Below are 20133 nucleotides of genomic sequence, written 5' to 3'. Positions count from 1 at the left end.
GATGACAAAGAGCAGAGCTATCTATTTTAATACTTTTGGATTCACATTACTGTACATAAAAATACGACCTCAAAATGTAGAAATATATCGGTCTGAAAATCTCTGAAAGCTTTAAAAAGCACTCCTGTCACTGATACACACACAAGGAGTCCTACTGTGGTATATTTGAATTGGTGTCACTGATGTGTATCGAGTCCATCTGTGGTATATTTGAACTCTGTCAGTAAATGATGCATACAAGGAATCCAACTCTCATATATTTGAACTCTATATATTGAGCATAATAACTGGAGTTTGTAAACTAGGAAGTTGAATAATAATGCAGATCTCGATTGTTTCAAGATATTACAAGCTTCAGAGAAGCAGAAATAATTCCTGTAACTCTCATGAATTTTTGAAAACATTTCATCTATCATGAAGCGCAACCAAATACTTTAAAAACCCTTTACTGGTAGTCTGGTTTTACTTGCAAGTAAAACTTTTTTCCAGCATATTCTAATTTAATTCTGGCTACAAGACTTAAAACTGTAAATAGCACCTATTAGTGGTGAATGATCATGTAATTACTTCTCTGACAAATGGATAATTCATCTTGTGCTAGTTCTTTCATTGTGGGGGTGGGGGGGAATGCGGGCACTATGGCAATCCATACACTCATCCATACATTTCCAAAGAAGAAAACAAGTCATTTATTCTTAAAAGAATATTTATATCATGAAGATCTTTGGATGGAATGTCAACTCGTAAAAAGTACCATACTAAAAGTGACTTTTTGATCTTCATCTGAGTTTTCTAAAATTTGATTTTTTAAATAAAAAGTGTGACACCACCCAAGATTATTTATAAAGTTCTAAATTAACATTGTGTCTTAAAGCTACAATAGAAGCTGTGATCACACCAATTTAATTTTTCAATCTGTTACTATAAATATCAAACAAAGCATATATAGAATTTCATGCCCTTCATATTTTGATATGTGATTAATGACTGCCATTGCCAGCCATGTTACAAGTAGGAATTTTTAATAACTAGTTATGGATGATAATATCAATGCAGTGTCCTCTTGATTCAAGGTTCTGTTCACATACTGGGGTTATTGGTCATCTGTGTTCAGGGTTATCACATACTAGGGTTATTTGTCATCTGTGTCCATGTTCATCACAAAATAGAATCTTCCTGTCATTACATACTGGGGTTATTTGTCATCTGTGCCTGAAGCATGGCATTGTATTGGTCGATTGAGGAGTAAACTTTCTTAGTAATTGGATGGTAGTCGCACTCTGCGGTCTTTGCTGAAATGACTGGTGTAATGGTTAAGGCAACAACAAAGGAACAACATTAAATTATTTTGTGATTGAAGGCAACAACAATGGGACAAAAGTAGATTCTTTTTGTGATTTAAGGCAACAACAAAGGGACACAGATTCATTTTGTGTACTACAATTTTTAACTGATATTCTACATTAAAAATGCTTGAAATACTAGCCAGAGTTTAAAAAAAATGGGATCTACTAAAATCTGTAGACATTGTTTTTTGCATGACTCAATCTAGTTATTTTGAAACTTAATAAAATGTTCTGGAGTATATAAATTCTATATTTTATTGTGATAGAACAGACCCAAGTAAAATGTACAAAATGTTCTACTGTAATGAAATACAAGGTAGCCCCAATAACCATCAAAAGAGGAGACCATTAAATATATATTCATGTTTATACTTTCAAATGTTCCTTTCATCTTGATGAATTGTTAAGAGTCTGCATAAAAAAAGAGCTTAAATGTACAATGATAGCTCTGTCGGGATAGTACCCAATTAATTATCTACTCTGTTGTTACCATTTGTAAAAACATGGAAATATTAATTTATGCAGTGTAAATCCAATCCTAACAACTTTTCTTTTTTGTGGACATGAATGTTTCATGCCTAATTTATGAGCTAGTTGTCAGTGCTTGATGTCTACTTTACTCATCTGTACAGAGGTGAAGTTGAATCAACAGCAAGGTAATCTATGCCATGTACTTGCTATTCACATAACACAAATTACTCCATATGACTGGGAAGAAATCTATGCCATGTGCTATTCCCATAACACAAATTACTCCATATGACTGGGAAGAAATCTATGCCATGTGCTATTCCCATAACACAAATTACTCCATATGACTGGGAAGAAATCTATGCCATGTTCTATTCACGTAACACAAATTACTCCATATGACTGCAGGGAAGAAAATGTCATCTCTGAGTAAGCACAAGTTGATCACATCTATCAACTATTGATTTTAAAATGTCTCATTAACTGATCATCCTCAGTACATACACTAGTTGCTGTTTTGAGTTCAATGCCATTTCTCAGCACAAAATGGGCTACATATGGCAGCCAGTATAATGGGCTATATATATATGGCAGCCAGTATAATGGGCTACATATAGCAGCCAGTATAATGGGCTATATATGGCAGCCAGTATAATGGGCTACATATGGCAGCCAGTATAATGGGCTATATATGGCAGCCAGTATAATGGGTATAGAAAGAACAAGGAAAATCCTGGAAAGAACCATTGACCCATGGGAAGTTACTAGCAGCTTTCTCACATACCCACACTGGCTGAGCCTGAGAGTCGAACCCATGCTGACAGTTGAGATGGCAGGATTGGTAAAAGTGAGTGTTTTAGACCACTCATCCATTCAGGGCCCCTACATTCACTAGAAGTAACATTTTAAATAGTCAACAGTGAAGAAAGAAAAATATAACCTAGCTGAATGGTGAACAATTAGCTTGTGTAATCTGTACCATACCACCGACTCTCCAGCCTTGTCCAGGAAGAGTGCCAGTACAATGGTCACAATTCACAATGATAGCTACAGAATGTGTCAGGTTCCACAGCAAAATGAAAACTGCATGAATAGAGCAAGGATTTGTAGGTGATGACCATAATAAATTCTAAATTTCACAGCATATCCCCCAAAATACCAAGAAAGAGCAAAATAAGTTGTATTCACAAGGTTTCTTCTTTCATAAGATTCCGATAAAAACAGCAATAAGTGTATGCATCTTGGAAATGAAACTTGGGTATTCAGTCGCAAATCTTTTGAAGGAACAAGCGTTTAAAAATATATTGCACAAGTACAACCTACTTAATTTTATTTTGACTTATTTGATTGGTAATTTATTTAGCATTCTGTCAATAAAAAAATGGCTTACAACATCATGGTGTGTTTGGAAGGAAAATTACAGGGATGGTAAAAATACCAAGTTTAAATACTTCCAAGCCATGAAAATGCTTTTATGATTGCTAGTGATGTGATAACTTCATCACCATTTCAGAACAATAAAAATCAGAAATAACAAGAGTACCAAGGGACTGATTCTCTACTGGCTAAATACAATTTCCAGGAACTGAAAACAAGACCATTTCTTCTCTTGACTGTGAAAGTACTGAAACCATCATTTGATATTCATCGGCATAAACATTTTTATATTAGCTGGTGTGGTAGACATATTGAATGTTGGCTATGCACCATTTTCATCTAGGAACAAGAAAGCACCATAAGCTTTCTGGTGGAAACTATGTTGATGTGACTGTCAGTTTAATAGGAGCAAAACGACTTTTTTTAGATTGCTGCCATGGTGGTCATATTGGATTTCAGATTGGCACTATTTCTATTTAGCTAGACATCATAAGGAGATTTTTGGTCAAAGCACAATGTCAACAAGACCAACTAACTAGGAGAAGTATAGTTGATGGGATTTGCAAGACAACCTTTGTGACAATCATATTAGAAGTCAGGTTGGCACCATTTTCATTTATAACCAACCAGACATTATAATAAGTCTTTCGGTGATAACCTCAATGCTGATATGATCACTCATTCTGGAGATCTAGTGCTAACAAGATTTTCCAAATGGCACTGTGGTATACATACTGAATGTCATAGTTAAATAAGATGCTGTTTATTAATCCCAAGTTCACAAAACCATACATTCAGATGTATATACAGTAACACTATTTTCAAGTGGCCACCATGCAATGAAATCTTCCCAGAAGTAGACACAATAACACTGTTTTCAAATGGCCACCATGCAATGAAATCTTCCCAGAAGTACATACAGTAGAACTATTTTCAAATGGCCATCATGAAATTAAATCTTCCCAGAAGTAGATACAGTAACACTATCTTCAAATGGCCACCATGCAATGAAATCTTCCCAGAAGTAGACACAGTAACACTATTTTCAAATGGCCACCATGGAATGAAATCTTCCCAGAAGTAGACACAATAACACTATTTTCAAATAGCCACCATGCAATGAAATCTTCTCAGAAGTAGACACAGTAACACTATTTTCAAATGGCCAACATATAATGAAATCTTCCTAGAAGTAGACAGTAACACTATTTTCAAATGGCCAACATACAATGAAATCTTCCCAGAAGTAGACACAATAACACTATTTTCAAATGGCCACCATGCAATGAAATCTTACCAGAAGTAGACACAGTAACACTTTTCAAATGGCCACCATGCAATGAAATCTTCACAGAAGTAGATACAGTAACACTATTTTCAAATGGCCAACATGCAATGAAATCTTCCCAGAAGTAGATACAGTAAGACTATTTTCAAATGGCCACCATGCAATGAAATCTTCCCAGAAGTACATACAGTAAAACTATTTTCAAATGGCCACCATGCAATGAAATCTTCCCAGAAGTAGACACAGTAACACTATTTTCAAATGGTCAACATGCAATGAAATCTTCCCAGAAGTAGACACAATAACACTATTTTCAAATAGCCACCATGCAATGAAATCTTCTCAGAAGTAGACACAGTAACACTGTTTTCAAATGGCCAACATATAATGAAATCTTCCTAGAAGTAGACAGTAACACTATTTTCAAATGGCCAACATACAATGAAATCTTCCCAGAAGTAGACACAATAACACTATTTTCAAATGGCCACCATGCAATGAAATCTTCCCAGAAGTAGACACAGTAACACTTTTCAAATGGCCACCATGCAATGAAATCTTCACAGAAGTAGATACAGTAACACTATTTTCAAATGGCCAACATGCAATGAAATCTTCCCAGAAGTAGATACAGTAAGACTATTTTCAAATGGCCACCATGCAATGAAATCTTCCCAGAAGTACATACAGTAAAACTATTTTCAAATGGCCACCATGCAATGAAATCTTCCCAGAAGTAGACACAGTAACACTATTTTCAAATGGTCAACATGCAATGAAATCTTCCCAGAAGTAGACACAATAACACTATTTTCAAATGGTCAACATGCAATGAAATCTTCCCAGAAGTAGACACAGTAACACTAATTTCAAATGGCCACCATGCAATGAAATCTTCCCAGAAGTACATACAGTAAAACTATTTTCAAATGGCCACCATGCAATGAAATCTTCCCAGAAGCAGACACAGCAACACTATCTTCAAATGGCCACCATGCAATGAAATCTTCTCAGAAGTAGACACAGTAACACTATTTTCAAATGGCCACCATGCAATGGAATCTTCCCAGAAGTACATACAGTAAAACTATCTTCAAATGGCCACCATGCAATGAAATCTTCCCAGAAATGGACACAATAACACTAATTTCAAATGGCCACCATGCAATGAAATCTTCCCAGAGGTACATACAGTAAAACTATTTTCAAATGGCCACCATGCAATGAAATCTTCCCAGAAGTAGACACAATAACACTATTTTCAAATGGCCACCATGCAATGAAATCTTCCCAGAAGTACATACAGTTAAACTATTTTCAAATGGCCATCATGAAATGAAATTTTCTATCATCATTTGGACTAACTATACATCACAAGAAGTCTTCTGGTGAAAATGTGATGGCACCAGTACTTTTCATTCACGAGGATTAGCAACAAGATTTTTTAAATGGCTACTGTAGTGACTACATTGGGCATCAGATTGGCTCCATTTTCATTTAGGTCTAACCAGACATCATAAGAATTACTCTGGTGAAAACCCCATAGGAATACTACTTTCCATTCAGAAGCAGTAATGATAACAAGATTTTCAAGATGACCATAACTGACATACATTTTCATTCCGGACAAACCGGGACAACTGGATGACTGTGTGTCTATAAACAATTGGATGACTGTGTGTCTATAGGCAATCAGATGACTGTGTATATAGGCAATCAGATGACTGTGTGTCTAAAGACAATTGGATGACTGCGTGTCTCCATAGACAATTGGATGACTGTGTGTCTATAGACAACTAGATGACTTTGTGTCTTTAGAAAATTGGATTACTGTGTGTCTATAGACAACTGGATTACTGTGTCTATTGACAATTTGATGACTGTGTGTCTATAGTTAATCAGATGACTGTGTGTGTATAGACAATTGGATGACTGTGTCTATTGACAATTGGATGACTGTGTGTCTATAGACAATAGGATGACTTTGTGTCTATAGACAATTGGATGATTGTATCAATAGGCTTTTGGATGACCGTGTCTCTGTAGGCAATCAGATGACTGTGTGTCTATAGACATCTGGATGGCTGTGTCTATAGACAATAGGATGACTGTGTCTCTATAGGCAATCGGATGACTGTGTGTCTATAGGCAACTGGATGACTGTCTCTATAGGCAATCAGACGACTGTATGTCTGTAGGCAATGGGATGCCTGTGTCTATAGGCAATCAGATGATTGTGTGCCTATAGGCAATTGGATGACTGTGTCTATAGGCAATTAGATGACTGTGTGTCTATAGATTCATGGCAAAATTCTCCATGTAGTTTAGGAGCAGTAGAGATAACATACTTGTGTTAACGGTTGGACGGACAACAGACCATCTCATAAGCTCGTCTTGTGTATGACCAGCATAGATGTATAAAAAATGCAGACAAATACACTGCAAATTTTTTTTATACATGTTTTGCAGTTGCTAATATATTTAACTGATGATATGTCTAATGCTGTCCATTAAATTTTGCACATTTTCTGTTTCATTAAATCTTATTTTCAATAAGAGAAGATGCAAAAGCACTGTCTAAAATGGAAATATTGACTTCGGTAATAGCATTCAAAACCAAATAGAACTGATGAGTGGAAGTAATAAACACAAAATCTGAATGCATTCCTGAAACCATAAATGCAAATAATACAATGATTGCTCAAGTGCAAATGTGAATGAAATGCAAACTGTTGATTTGGTAAAATTACCCATTTAAGTACACTACATACAGACCAATTCTAAAAACTAGAAGCATAGTGATTTGGTAAAATTACCCATTTAAGTACACTACATACAGACCAATACTAAAAACTAGAAGCATAGTCATTTTTCAGCAAGTGCATCTTCAGATAATGATCATGTCCTGTTTCACAGCAATACATAACAAAACCCAGACTTATTGTGTTTTGCTAAATTCTGTCAAACACAGCAATACATAACAAAACCCAGACTTATTCTGTTTTGCTAAATTCTGTCAAACATAGCAATACATAACAAAACCCAGACTTATTGTGTTTTGCTAAATTCTGTCAAACACAGCAATACATAACAAAACCCAGACTTATTCTGTTTTGCTAAATTCTGTCAAACACATCAATACATAACAAAACCCAGACTTATTGTGTTTTGCTAAATTCTGTCAAACACAGCAATACATAACAAAACCCAGACTTATTCTGTTTTGCTAAATTCTGTCAAACACAGCAATACATAACAAAACCCAGACTTAACTGTGTTTTGCTAAATTCTGTCAAACACAGCATTCAGCTGCATGTGTAAAGGCAATAAATCAAACTGGATGAACAAAGTGATTTGTCAACTTGAACATTTTCATACAATGACCATAACATTCTTCAAATTTCCAATGGAAACAGATCAGACACATTTGCAAGATTCTGTCCTATAATGTATTCAGCATACAAATAAAAGAGAGCTATTAAAAAAATTGTGGGTAGTAAAAGATTGGCAGATTTACACATCTTCATTTGATGACCACATTCAACATGAATAGATAAAAGTGCTGATGGATTTGTTGCATTCACCAGATTGTCTGACAGATGGAAGGATGGACAGACAAACAGACATGATAATTAATATATACCCTTACTGTTGCAGAAGCAACCCAACGAACTTTAAAAAAGTGACCTAACAGCTGCTGACCTGTAAAATTCATATATTGCTGTAAATCTGTGTACACATCATTTGATACAGCTGTATAATGGCCACTGGCTCTGTGTACACATCATTTGATACAGATGTGTAATGGCCACTGGCTCTGTGTACACATCATTTGATACAGCTGTATAATGGCCACTGGCTCTGTGTACACATCATTTGATACAGCTGTATAATGGCTAAGTGTTCTAAATAAATGATACATCCTTGGCAACTCAATGAAGTAAAAAAATACAATTTTTACAATTACATTAAAATGAATCCTATCCTGTCAACCTAGCTGTATCAAATAACAAAGCTAATCATGATACCTGAGTAGAATTGAATGGACCTATACCACTATCCACGGTGAATGCCCATGACCACTATACACTATTAGATCAATTTGGTACTGGGTATATCAAGTTTACTGTGTTAAATTGCTGGTGATTAATACAGATTTTTACATGTGCAAACCTTTTTCTCCACTTGACAGTTACATCCATCTAGTTACAAATAAAGATTATGTCCAAAATTATTTGAATTACTTTTTGTTCTCCAAATTATCATAGTGAGGAGCAAGGATGGTCTGACCAAGTCGATGATGTTTTCTACTATTATCTTTATGAAATGTCGATGATGTAATCTACTATTATCTGTATGAAATGGCAGTCAATGATGTTGTCTACTATTGTCTGTATGAAATGGCAGTGTCAGACAGTTTCTTTGAAGAGATATGTAAGTAAATAGTTTTTATCAAATGCATCCTAATTTTCTCAAGAATTTAGACAAGAACCTCCAAGATTTTGGAAATGTTCTGGTTGAAAACATATTTACTGTAATGTGATACTGTCATTCAACTGTTGCCAGTTATCATACAAGTATGCAGTAACAGTAATATAACCCTGCCAGATAATTGCAACCATTTGTACTCACTTATCAATGAAAAATAATGTTCCAAATATAAAATGATATAACCATCATTGATTCGTTCCTTAAGACAGAAATAACTCGTGTACATGTAAATTCTACAACTGCTCTATTCTTTTTCTGATTCTGTATATGAAAAATGCTCTACCTGAATAACTTTCCAAATTCTTGTCTGCTTCAAAACTTTTACATGCATATGCTGTGCTGGAAATACCCCATGCTAGGGAGAGAGAGAGTACTGGAACTACTCAGTGTTAGGGAAGTACAGTACTGGAACTGCTCAGTGCAAGGAAGAGACTTTACTGGAACTACCCTGTGCAAAGAAAAGACAGTACTGGAACTACCCCATGCTATGGAGAGACAGTACTGGAACAACCCAGTGCTACGGAAAGACAGTACCGGAACTGCCCAGTGCTAGGGAGAGACAGTACTGGAACTGCTCAGTGCTAGGAAGAGACTTTACTGGAACTGCTCAGTGCTAGGAAGAGACTTTACTGGAACTACCCTGTGCAAAGAAAAGACAGTACTGGAACTACCCCATGCTATGGAGAGACAGTACTGGATCAACCCAGTGCTACGGAAAGACAGTACCGTAACTGCCCAGTGCTAGGGAAAGACAGTACTGGAACTGCTCAGTGCTAGGGAGAGACTTTACTGGAACTACCCTGTGCTAAGGAAAGACAGTACTGGAACTACCCTGTGCTAAGGAAAGACAGTACTGGAACTACCCCATGATATGGAGAGACAGTACTTGAACTACCCAGTGCTTGGGAAAGACAGTAATGGAACTGCCCAGTGCTAGGGAGAGACAGTACTGGAACTGCTCAGTGCTAGGAAGAGACTTTACTGGAACTGCTCAGTGCTAGGAAGAGACTTTACTGGAACTACCCTGTGCAAAGAAAAGACAGTACTGGAACTACCCCATGCTATGGAGAGACAGTACTTGAACTACCCAGTGCTTGGGAAAGACAGTAATGGAACTGCCCAGTGCTAGAGAGAGACAGTACTGGAACTACCCAGTGCTAAGTAAGAAAGTACTGGAACTACCCAGTGCCAGGGAGAGACATAGCTGACAATAGAAAACCTAGCTGTCATGTTGATAAGGGACCTAACTCTTGGATAATAATTTCAGGCCCTTATCATGTTAGCATAATCATGGATTCATTACAGAATCAAAATGAAAAATGACTGAGTAAACAATACTGAATTGAGTACTACATTTTTCTCACTTTGGTGGACTAAACTGGATGTGTTGTAACAAAGTGAGCTAAAAGAATTTCTGTCTTAGAAAGGATACAGTCTTTCATTACAAAGTTATTCTGCTCATGATGCTGCCATTTTCTCTCAAGGTTGCCAAGCTGAAAAAGGAAATTAACATGATTTAGTTAATTGGTGCTGGGTGGTAACTTTTTACTATTTATTAATGATTAAGCATCTATAAATTTGTAACAATTACTGAAATTAATGGAAAATTTGCTTCAGTGATGAATGTATAAAAAAGTACTCTTTTGACAATATAAATGCCATAGATCAACACAATAAGCAAATAGCTGCCAACTGTACAATAGTTTATGTGACATTCAACAAGAAAAAGTAAACTCCACATATTTTCAGTAAAGCCATGTGTTCCCGTTACGACTTTATGGTCATTAAGTAACAGAAAGAAGCAAAAGCATCAAGTTTTGTCAAACTTAATAAATAATTTATCAATGATTTAAATAAAAATGTGCGACGAACTTACAGTATTATAAAGCAAATCCAAAGTAATCCTGATCAAGTTCTATGGAAGTCCAAAAGAAAAGTTTCATATAAATTTAAAAATGTACTGGTCTGCCAAGAATCATGATGTCAAGATGGCACTGTCTGTAACTCCTCTGAATAATTCACAAGAGTTCTAGAATAATATTATAGTCCAAATAATAAGCACTGTGAAGTTTTACTGAACAGTCCAAGCAAATGTTTTCCCTCTAAAAAATAATATCTAAGTAAAACACAAATCTAAGTAAAATATAAAACATATCTGCAGACTCACAACAGGAACACATGAATGAGAATGACTCCAAAATAGGAATGAATCTGATTGCTCAGTTCTTTCCTTATATACACCTGTTTATTACAACTTTATTTCACAACATATTCCCACATGACAGATCATGCTGTTCATGTGACCTAGCCCAACCAATGGGTAATTACTTAATTCTTCTATAACTGTCCAAATTCCACCAGCCAGTGAGAAATTAAACCAAAGTCATCAACAAGTCTTATTATTAAGACTAATAGTAATTGTCAACATATACGTAAGCATCTATTTATAGATCCTATGTAATTTTACACTCATAGTATTTCTAAAACAGACCCTAGTCACATAGCCAAAATCTAACTAAAGATAATAAGAAATTACTACAATTTAAGGCCATGAAAAATTACCAAAATTAGATAAAATCATGTACCAGGACTTAAAAAATGTAGACACACATAACAGTTCCTCTGAGCTAATTAATACAGATGACTTGGGCTAATTATTTATCCATGGGGCAAGGTCAGCTAAATATTTGGGGACAAACACCTCAGCCAATAAGGTCTCCACAAAGGCAGCCTTTAAAAATAAAGTCATTATTATTATTATTATTATTGACTTTGTTGTTGTTATTGTTGGATTCTGTCATACAGTGCATTCAGTTAGATAATGTCACACAGTGCATTCAGTTAGATTCTGTCATACGCTGCATTCAGTTGGATTCTGTCACACAGTGTACTCAGATTTTGTCCTACAGTGTATTCAGTTGGATTCTGTCATACAATTCATCTGTCTGTGTGGGTTTGAGTCTAGGTTCGGCCAATGTGGATATGCGAGAAAGCTTCTTGTGGGTCAGTGGTTCTTCCTGGGGTTTTCCTGGGTTCTTCCTGCACCATTAATACTGGCTGCCATGCATAGCATATTGTGTGCTGAAAAATGGCATTAAACCCCACAACAACATACAGTGCATTCTGTCATACAGTGCATTCAGCTGGATTCTGTTGCACAGTATATTCAGTTAGATTCTGTCATATAGTGTATTCAGTTGGATTCTGTCAAACAGTGTATTTTATTAGATTCTGTCATACAGTGCATTCAGTTGGATTCTGTTGCACAGTATATTCATTTAGATTCTGTCATATAGTGCATTCAGTTAGATTCTGTCATACAGTGTATTCAGTTGGATTCTGTCATACAGTGTATTCAGTTGGATTCTGTCATACAGTGCATTCAATATATGCATGAAATATATGACCAGATGATATCATGATAGTATTGTTTTCAAATAGATGTGATAATGTTTTAAATATATTTAGCTGTTATCTTAACCTATCAATTGAAATTTTAAGTTAGACATGCAGTGTGAAGATTGTGGAACCTCTACTGGTTGTCTCAGGGAGATCTATTCCTTTGTAAGAAATGTGTGCTGAAAAGATTTCCTAGGGTGAAGAGAAGCCCTATAAGTATGGTGGCAGATTGTCAACAACAGTGGTTCATTGATAGCCTGTCAATAATGGTGAGTGAGATGCTTTGTTTTGTACAAAACAAAATGAACTCACTGCCATATGATTATATTGTGAAACTGTGTGTGGACATGTATTGTGACAGTGACATTGAGGCAGCGAAATGGACCCTGTTCTCAGTTGTACAAACAGACGAGAGAATGATAAAGAGGAAGGGAACAGATAAATCTACAAACAATATCAAAGATATTTTGAATATATATCTGTCCACAGACCCAAATGACATACCAAGATTTTTTGTGCATTGGATCAATCAAAGTTGCCGCCTGTATCTTACAATTATGTGGACATATCAATTTTATTGAAGGACATGGAAAATGTGAAACATTCAGTGGACATACTTAAGTCAGTCCAGGTGAATACGTTATGTACAATGTAACATTTATGTGAACAAACTCAGCCATGTTCAACAGTCAAAAGTACATTGCCACCTCATGTTGACAATTCGAACACGGCTCAGTCTGACATTGAACTCACTGAGAATTCATCTGCAAACCGAGGCTACAGTACAGCAAATCATGAGCTGATAAGTCAACTATGTATGTCAATGAAGAATCCCTGAATCCAGTCATTCAACAGAAAGAACTGTTAATAGTAGCACACATCTAGATATGCAGCGCACTGACTCAAACAGCAACATGACTTTGATTAGTGCAAACAAGACCTGCTCTGCTTTATGGGATACAACAGCAGAAATCCAGGATAATAATAAATCAGTGGACAGTGAATTTAACCACAGCACAACTGCATTGAATATGATCACATCTTCAGAAGACACCAATGCCCCAGATGAGGATTTGGAAAACGATAAAACCTTTGCTAAAATTGCAAGTTCTCGGTGGAACAACAACCTCTGTAGGGCAGCATTTGCACATAAAAATCGCACACAAATCAATGACAACATAATAAGCTTACAAATTTCCAATCCACAAACCAGTTTCCAAGAAGGCATGGAAGTGTTATCATTGGAAAGGCAGCATCCTCAAATTTGCGTACAGTGTGTCCAATGCAATAGCGATGCATATTCGTGACAAGAATTGCCCATGAAATAAAGGAATCTGACATTTCCTCACATATTAAGCATTAAACTGGAGCTAAGCCAACCCAGGTGGAAAAATGACAAACGAAATACAATACCTATCCGAGCTTCAAAATCACATGTGATAACCTTATGCACAGTGCGATGATGAATGTGGATTTGTGGCCAAGAAACACATTAGTTAAGAGTCTACAATTAGTCAGAATTGAACAAAATATCCACAAATTGGACTCATTAACAAGAAATATACAAAATGTAAGAACTTTATGCGATATTTTCAATATTTGTTTCTAACAAGAATTGTGGCTACTCAATAGTGAATTAGACTGTCTCTCATCCATACACAACTAGTTCTATGGATCAGGGGAATCACCGATTGAATCTTCTAATGATATTCATACAGGCAGACCTTACAGAGGTGTTGGGGTACTATACCATAAATCTCTCTTAAGGATTATATAAGTACAACACCTTAGTGATCCCAGATTAATAGATACAGTGGAAGCCCCACTATAACATGATAAATGGGGTAAAAAAAATTGGATCGTGTTAATATCGGGGTCATGTTAATGCTGTGTTTTACAGTATTTTACTTTTTTCAGAGAACAACTCATCGGCACATATACGTGTATTCATGTCTAGTGTATATGATGAATAGGGTATCAACACCGTTTACTATCATGCCATTGTGCCATGCAGTTCATCCATAATGCATTTAATTCCATTGAAAATTTGCACACTGATTTACAATATTCAATAATTTTGTCCCAGATCATTGTTTCTGAATTCAACTTCTAATATACAGCATGAAGAGAGTATTAACACAGTTTACTTGCCATCTGATATCGAACCGTCAAGGCTTGCAATTAATCCATAATACATGTAATTCCATTGCAAAAAATGCATACATATTTAAACTATTCTATAATTTTGTCACATTATGTGTCTGAATTCATTGGGAATAATTAACAGCAAAATTAGGTTAAGAAAGACGAAGCACGTGTATAGGTCATTACGTTCCAGGGTCTATGAATGGTGTCTGGACAAATTTCATACTGCTAAAATTTTCTCATATGTGTTTCCGTGTACATTTATCCAATAATTAATGCTTGAATGCCTGTTCTTTTGAAAGACTACAGCAAGAATAATTAACAATCAACACATGCTTTCAGCATGGATATAAATTATACTTCAGATTTTGTGATTTTTGAAAGAAACTTGAAAACTACTATACTAATCATTGAGCAAAGTGCTGAGAATGACTTGCCTTTGTGAACTTGCTTTTCTATAACAGCAAAATATTTTTATAAATTATAGGAAATTAATAACGAGTTCATAAACAAACACCATACACATGTAAAACCAGAGAACTAAGTGCAGTAGGCCTGCAATGGTCACGAGTCTCTTTTATACTTTTCTTTTAAGCTGAATGCATGTACAATTTCATACCCCTTCAATTTCCAGCATTAAAGTGGACATTATTTACTGGTCGACTGATTGCATCTAATAACACCACCAAGCCCAGCAAACATGTTGGCGGCTTTCGTTTTTTGACATTTATTAAATTGTGAGAATCTTTTATCAACCATCTGCTGCATGTCTGTATATGCAGTTAAAGAAAAAACACGTTGTTTGAGCAACGATTGTATGCAGAATTGAAGACAATCAGAAAATGACTTTACTCATGGATCAGTAATAAGTAACATTTCCAATAATGTTTATTTTGGCATAACACTTCAATAACCTGGTAATATTCCTTTCATCTGAGGCCAAAAAGTCTCAAATGCAGACACAAAATTGAATTATGACCATGGGCAAATTTTGGGTGAAAAATTCGGGTCCAAAAATTGGGTTTTTCCATCTGTATTTTGTATTGCAACTAGAACGCCCAGATTATTTGGTATCATTGTAGAACTACATCTGTCTATCTTGCTATAATACCACCCACTTTAGTGTATCATAAATGACCTTGATGCTACAGAGCTTGGCAGTACATTCCTACTAAACGCAGTGCCAGGGGTTAATGAGTTAACAAGGATTTTGAATTTTTTTACAGATTGTCAAGGAATGGCTAAATTTGTAATTTATGTGCAATGTTGATGCACAAGTGATTAAATATGCAAGGAATATTCAAATTTGGTGATGTCATCACAATGCACCCATCAATGGATTATACAAATACAGTAAAAGCTTTGACTAGTAAATCCAAATGTGGTCATACTAGGCTGGAATCACTGTCAAAGAACTATATGGCTTTGCACAAAATCCTTACCTTATGTAGCGTGATAATGGTAAATCTTATCATGGCCATCACAGTAACCAAATGCACCAAACAAGAGCATAATTTAAGTATACTCTTAGATTGCATAAGAAGGAGGAAGTAAAACATTGAGCAGATTCGCTACTACAAAAATTTGAAAATTTCGAGCAATGTGAATTCTGGAAGCAAGTTAAACAAAATACTATGAGAACTTTCAATAAACTACCAATCTGCATTGATGGGAACCATGCTCAAAGTAATATATGCAACATGTGGAAAAAATCATTTTGAAGACTTACTCATTAAAAATGAATCAAATAAGAAGCGTGATCTTTCAGCATTGAATACCCCTTATGCTTATATTGAGGTAATTACACTATATGAGATCCAATGTGCAGTAACAAGGCAAAACAGAGGTAAATGTTCAGGATCAGAATTTTTATAAATATAAATTTTCAGATACTAGACTTCATGTGATTTTGTTGATTTTATTTAATTTTATGTTTGTACACAACTTTGTTCCAGATGATTTCAGATGATTTCACAAAGGTTAAATTATACTGCTACTGAAAGCAAAACTGGTAACCTTGCAGAAAAAAATAACAATAGAGCTATAGCTCTTACGACTATTGTTTCAAAAATATTTGAATGCATCATACTACAAAGATGTGAAGTCAAAATCTCTTATAATCAGTTTGGTTTTAAAAAGCAACATTCAACAGATTTATGCCTATATGCCTTTAAGGAAACTGTCAGCTATTATGTAGAATATGGCAGCCCAGTGTTTGCATGCTTTTTGGATACTAGTAAGGCATTTGATAGGGTAGATCATTGGACTCTCTTTAAAAAGCTGCTTGATATTAAAATACCTGTTTACATACTTCATACTTTACCTAACTGGTATGGCAAACAAATGTACTATATGTGATGGGGAAGTGTAATATCCAGCACTTTCCATGCAACCAATGGGGTGAGGCAGGGGGATATTCTTTCCCCTTTGTTATTTATTATACAATGGGGTGAGGCAGGGGGATATTCTTTCCCATTTGTTTAGTGTTTATAGTTTCATTTTTTCATTACAAGTCATTTTGTACTATAAAATCTTTCAGAAAAAATAAGAATTAATGACATAAAATTTATGCATATCTGTGGATAATACATTCAAAATGAATAATAAAGAAAAACTGTATTGTTGATTTCACCTTCTATGGTTAGTTTTTACTGGGCTTGTAAACCAAACTGAAAGTTACAACAATGAAACATTGTGTTCAAAATAATCTGCAAACCTGCATAAATGTCTCGTGTTCATTCAGCTGAGTCTTCAGGCCTTCATACTTGGCAGACAGCTGCTGCATAACCTTCTTGAATGTGTCTCTCCTTTTCTGCAGAATTATGCGGTCTTCCTGTAGTTTCTGAAGAAAAAAGCATTGAAATTAACTACGCAATCTTTGTGCACAATTGTCTTCCTGTAGTTTCTGAAGAAAAAAGCATTAAAATTAACTACACAATCTTTGTGCACAATGGCCTTCCTGTAGTTTCTGAAGAAAAAAGCATTACAAATAAGTACAGAGTCTCTGCGCATAATGGCCTTTCTGAAGTTTCTGTAGAAAAGTAATTAAAAATAAGCACATAATCTATGTGCACAATGTGATCAAAAGATAAAAATAGATTCAAACCTGTTGCTATGTAACATGAACTTATGAAATATGCGGCTGATAAATAAGCTCTCACTTTCAAAACTTACATCAATAACTTTGTCTTTTGTGTGCACAAACAAAAACACATTCCTTGTCCATTTACTGCTGTCCATTGGGGCCCTACAAACAAAAACACATTCCTTGTCCATTTACTGCTGTCCATTGGGGCCCTACAAACAAAAACACATTCCTTGTTCATTTACTGCTGTCCATTGGGGCCCTACAAACAAAAACACATTCCTTATTCATTTATTGCTGTCCATTGGGGCCCTACAAACAAAAACACATTCCTTGTCCATTTACTGCTGTCCATTGGGGCCATACAAACAAAAACACATTCCTTGTCCATTTACTGCTGTCCATTGGGGCCCTACAAACAAAAACACATTCCTTGTTCATTTATTGCTGTCCATTGGGGCACCACAAACAAAAACACATTCCTTGTTCATTTATTCTGTCCATTGGGGCCCCACAAACAAAAACACATTTCTTGTTCATTTATTGCTGTTCATTGGGGCCCTACAAAAAAAAACACATTCCTTGTTCATCTATTGCTGTCCATTGGGGCCCTACAAACAAAAACACATTCCTTGTTCATTTATTGCTGTCCATTGGGGCCCTACAAACAAAAACATATTCCTTGTTCATTTATTGCTGTCCATTGGGGCCCTACAAACAAAAACACATTCCTTGTTCATCTATTGCTGTCCATTGGGGCCCTACAAACAAAAACACATTCCTTGTTCATTTATTGCTGTCCATTGGGGCCCTACAAACAAAAACGTATTCCTTGTTCATTTATTGCTGTCCATTGGGGCCATACAAACAAAATCACATTACTTGTTCATTTATTGCTGTCCATTGGGGCCATACAAACAAAATCACATTCCTTGTTCATTTATTGCTGTCCATTGGGGCCGTAAAAATAAAAACATTTCTTGTTCATTTATTGCCGTCCATTGGGGCCCTACAAACAAAAACACATTTCTTGTTCATTTATTGCTGTCCATTGGGGCCATGCAAACAAAAACACATTCCTCGTTCATCTATTGTTGTCCATTTGGGGCCATACAAACAAAAACACATTCCTTGTTCATTTATTCTGTCCACTGGGGCCCTACAAACAAAAACACATTCCTTGTTCATTTATTGCTGTTCATTGGGGCCCTACAAACAAAAACACATTCCTTGTTCATCTATTGCTGTCCATTGGGGCCCTACAAACAAAAACACATTCCTTGTTCATCTATTGCTGTCCATTGGGGCCCTACAAATAAAAACACATTCCTTGTTCATTTATTGCTGTCCATTGGGGCCATACAAACAAAAACACATTCCTTGTTCATTTATTGCTGTCCATTGGGGCCATACAAACAAAAACACATTCCTTGTTCATTTATTGCTGTCCATTGGGGCCATACAAACAAAATCACATTCCTTGTTCATTTATTGCTGTCCATTGGGGCTGTAAAAATAAAAACACATTTCTTGTTCATTTATTGCCGTCCATTGGGGCCGTAAAAACAAAAACACATTCCTCATTCATCTATTGTTGTCCATTGGGGCCATACAAACAAAAACACATTCCTTGTTCATCTATTGCTGTCCATTGGGGCCATACAAACAAAAACACATTCCTTGTTCATCTATTGCATTCCATTGGGGCCATACAATCAAAAACACATTCCTTGTTCATTTATTGCTGTACATTGGGGCCCAACAAACAAAAACACATTCCCTGTTCATCTATTGCTGTCCTTTGGGGCCATACAAAAAAAAAATCATTTCTTGTTCGTTTATTGCTGTCCATTGGGGCCCTACAAACAAAAACACATTCCTTGTTCATTTATTCTGTCCATTGGGCCGTACAAACAAAATCACATTCCTTGTTCATTTATTTTTGCTGTCCATTGGGGCTGCACAAACAAAAACACATTCCTTGTTCATTTATTGCTGCCCACTGGGGCTGTACAAATTTACTGCTTAATAAATGGTGTCACATCATGCTATAGACTTTTAAATGCACTACTGAGTATGCTGTATGAAAAATCACACAAAAAAACCCCAGTAAAAATTGGTTATCATCAGTCAAGAACTGAAATTGAGTGAAAAAAGTAGGAAATAATATACCACATATATATTTGCATATAAGATCAGTTAAATTGCAAACTGCACAGACTCAGATCTACTGTTATATAATGCACCAGCAGATCTGAGTCTATGCAGTTTGTTAGGAGTAATCAGTAGAACATACAACACAGACCCTGAACTGCAGGCACATTATACAATGGCAAATCAGTATCTTTGCTGTTTGTAGTTGACTTATAAGTGAGTATATACAGCATGTGAATCCACTTCGATCCGATCCATGACTATACCCTAGTCATCTGTCATACTGATTATAATATGGGGCTTCTGAACTAGTACTTAGCAAGAATTTCAATGCAATTATTTTTTGATGCAGAAAATTCTGAACACAAAATATTAAA

At 35.7% G+C, this 20133-nt stretch overlaps 1 protein-coding gene across 1 annotated transcript in view; it reads right to left on the bottom strand.

The window, feature by feature from the left end:
- Positions 1 to 688: 688 nt before the first annotated feature.
- The window catches only part of LOC149806527 (intraflagellar transport protein 74 homolog), a 99509-nt gene continuing 80064 nt past the window's right edge, over positions 689 to 20133 (bottom strand). The window contains exons 21-23 of the mRNA XM_089954196.1: positions 17234 to 17359; positions 10406 to 10466; positions 689 to 1301 (exon numbers count right to left, since the gene is read on the bottom strand). Of these exons, the coding sequence (XP_089810322.1) occupies positions 1183 to 1301; positions 10406 to 10466; positions 17234 to 17359 (306 nt within the window). The 3' untranslated portion in view covers positions 689 to 1182. The remainder of the gene's footprint in view (positions 1302 to 10405; positions 10467 to 17233; positions 17360 to 20133) is intronic.

The sequence above is a fragment of the Sinohyriopsis cumingii genome, chromosome 1 (assembly GCF_028554795.1).
Source record: "Sinohyriopsis cumingii isolate HCF-2022 chromosome 1, ASM2855479v2, whole genome shotgun sequence".
Classification (NCBI taxonomy): domain Eukaryota; kingdom Metazoa; phylum Mollusca; class Bivalvia; order Unionida; family Unionidae; genus Sinohyriopsis; species Sinohyriopsis cumingii.
This window is presented reverse-complemented; position numbering and strand designations above follow the sequence as displayed.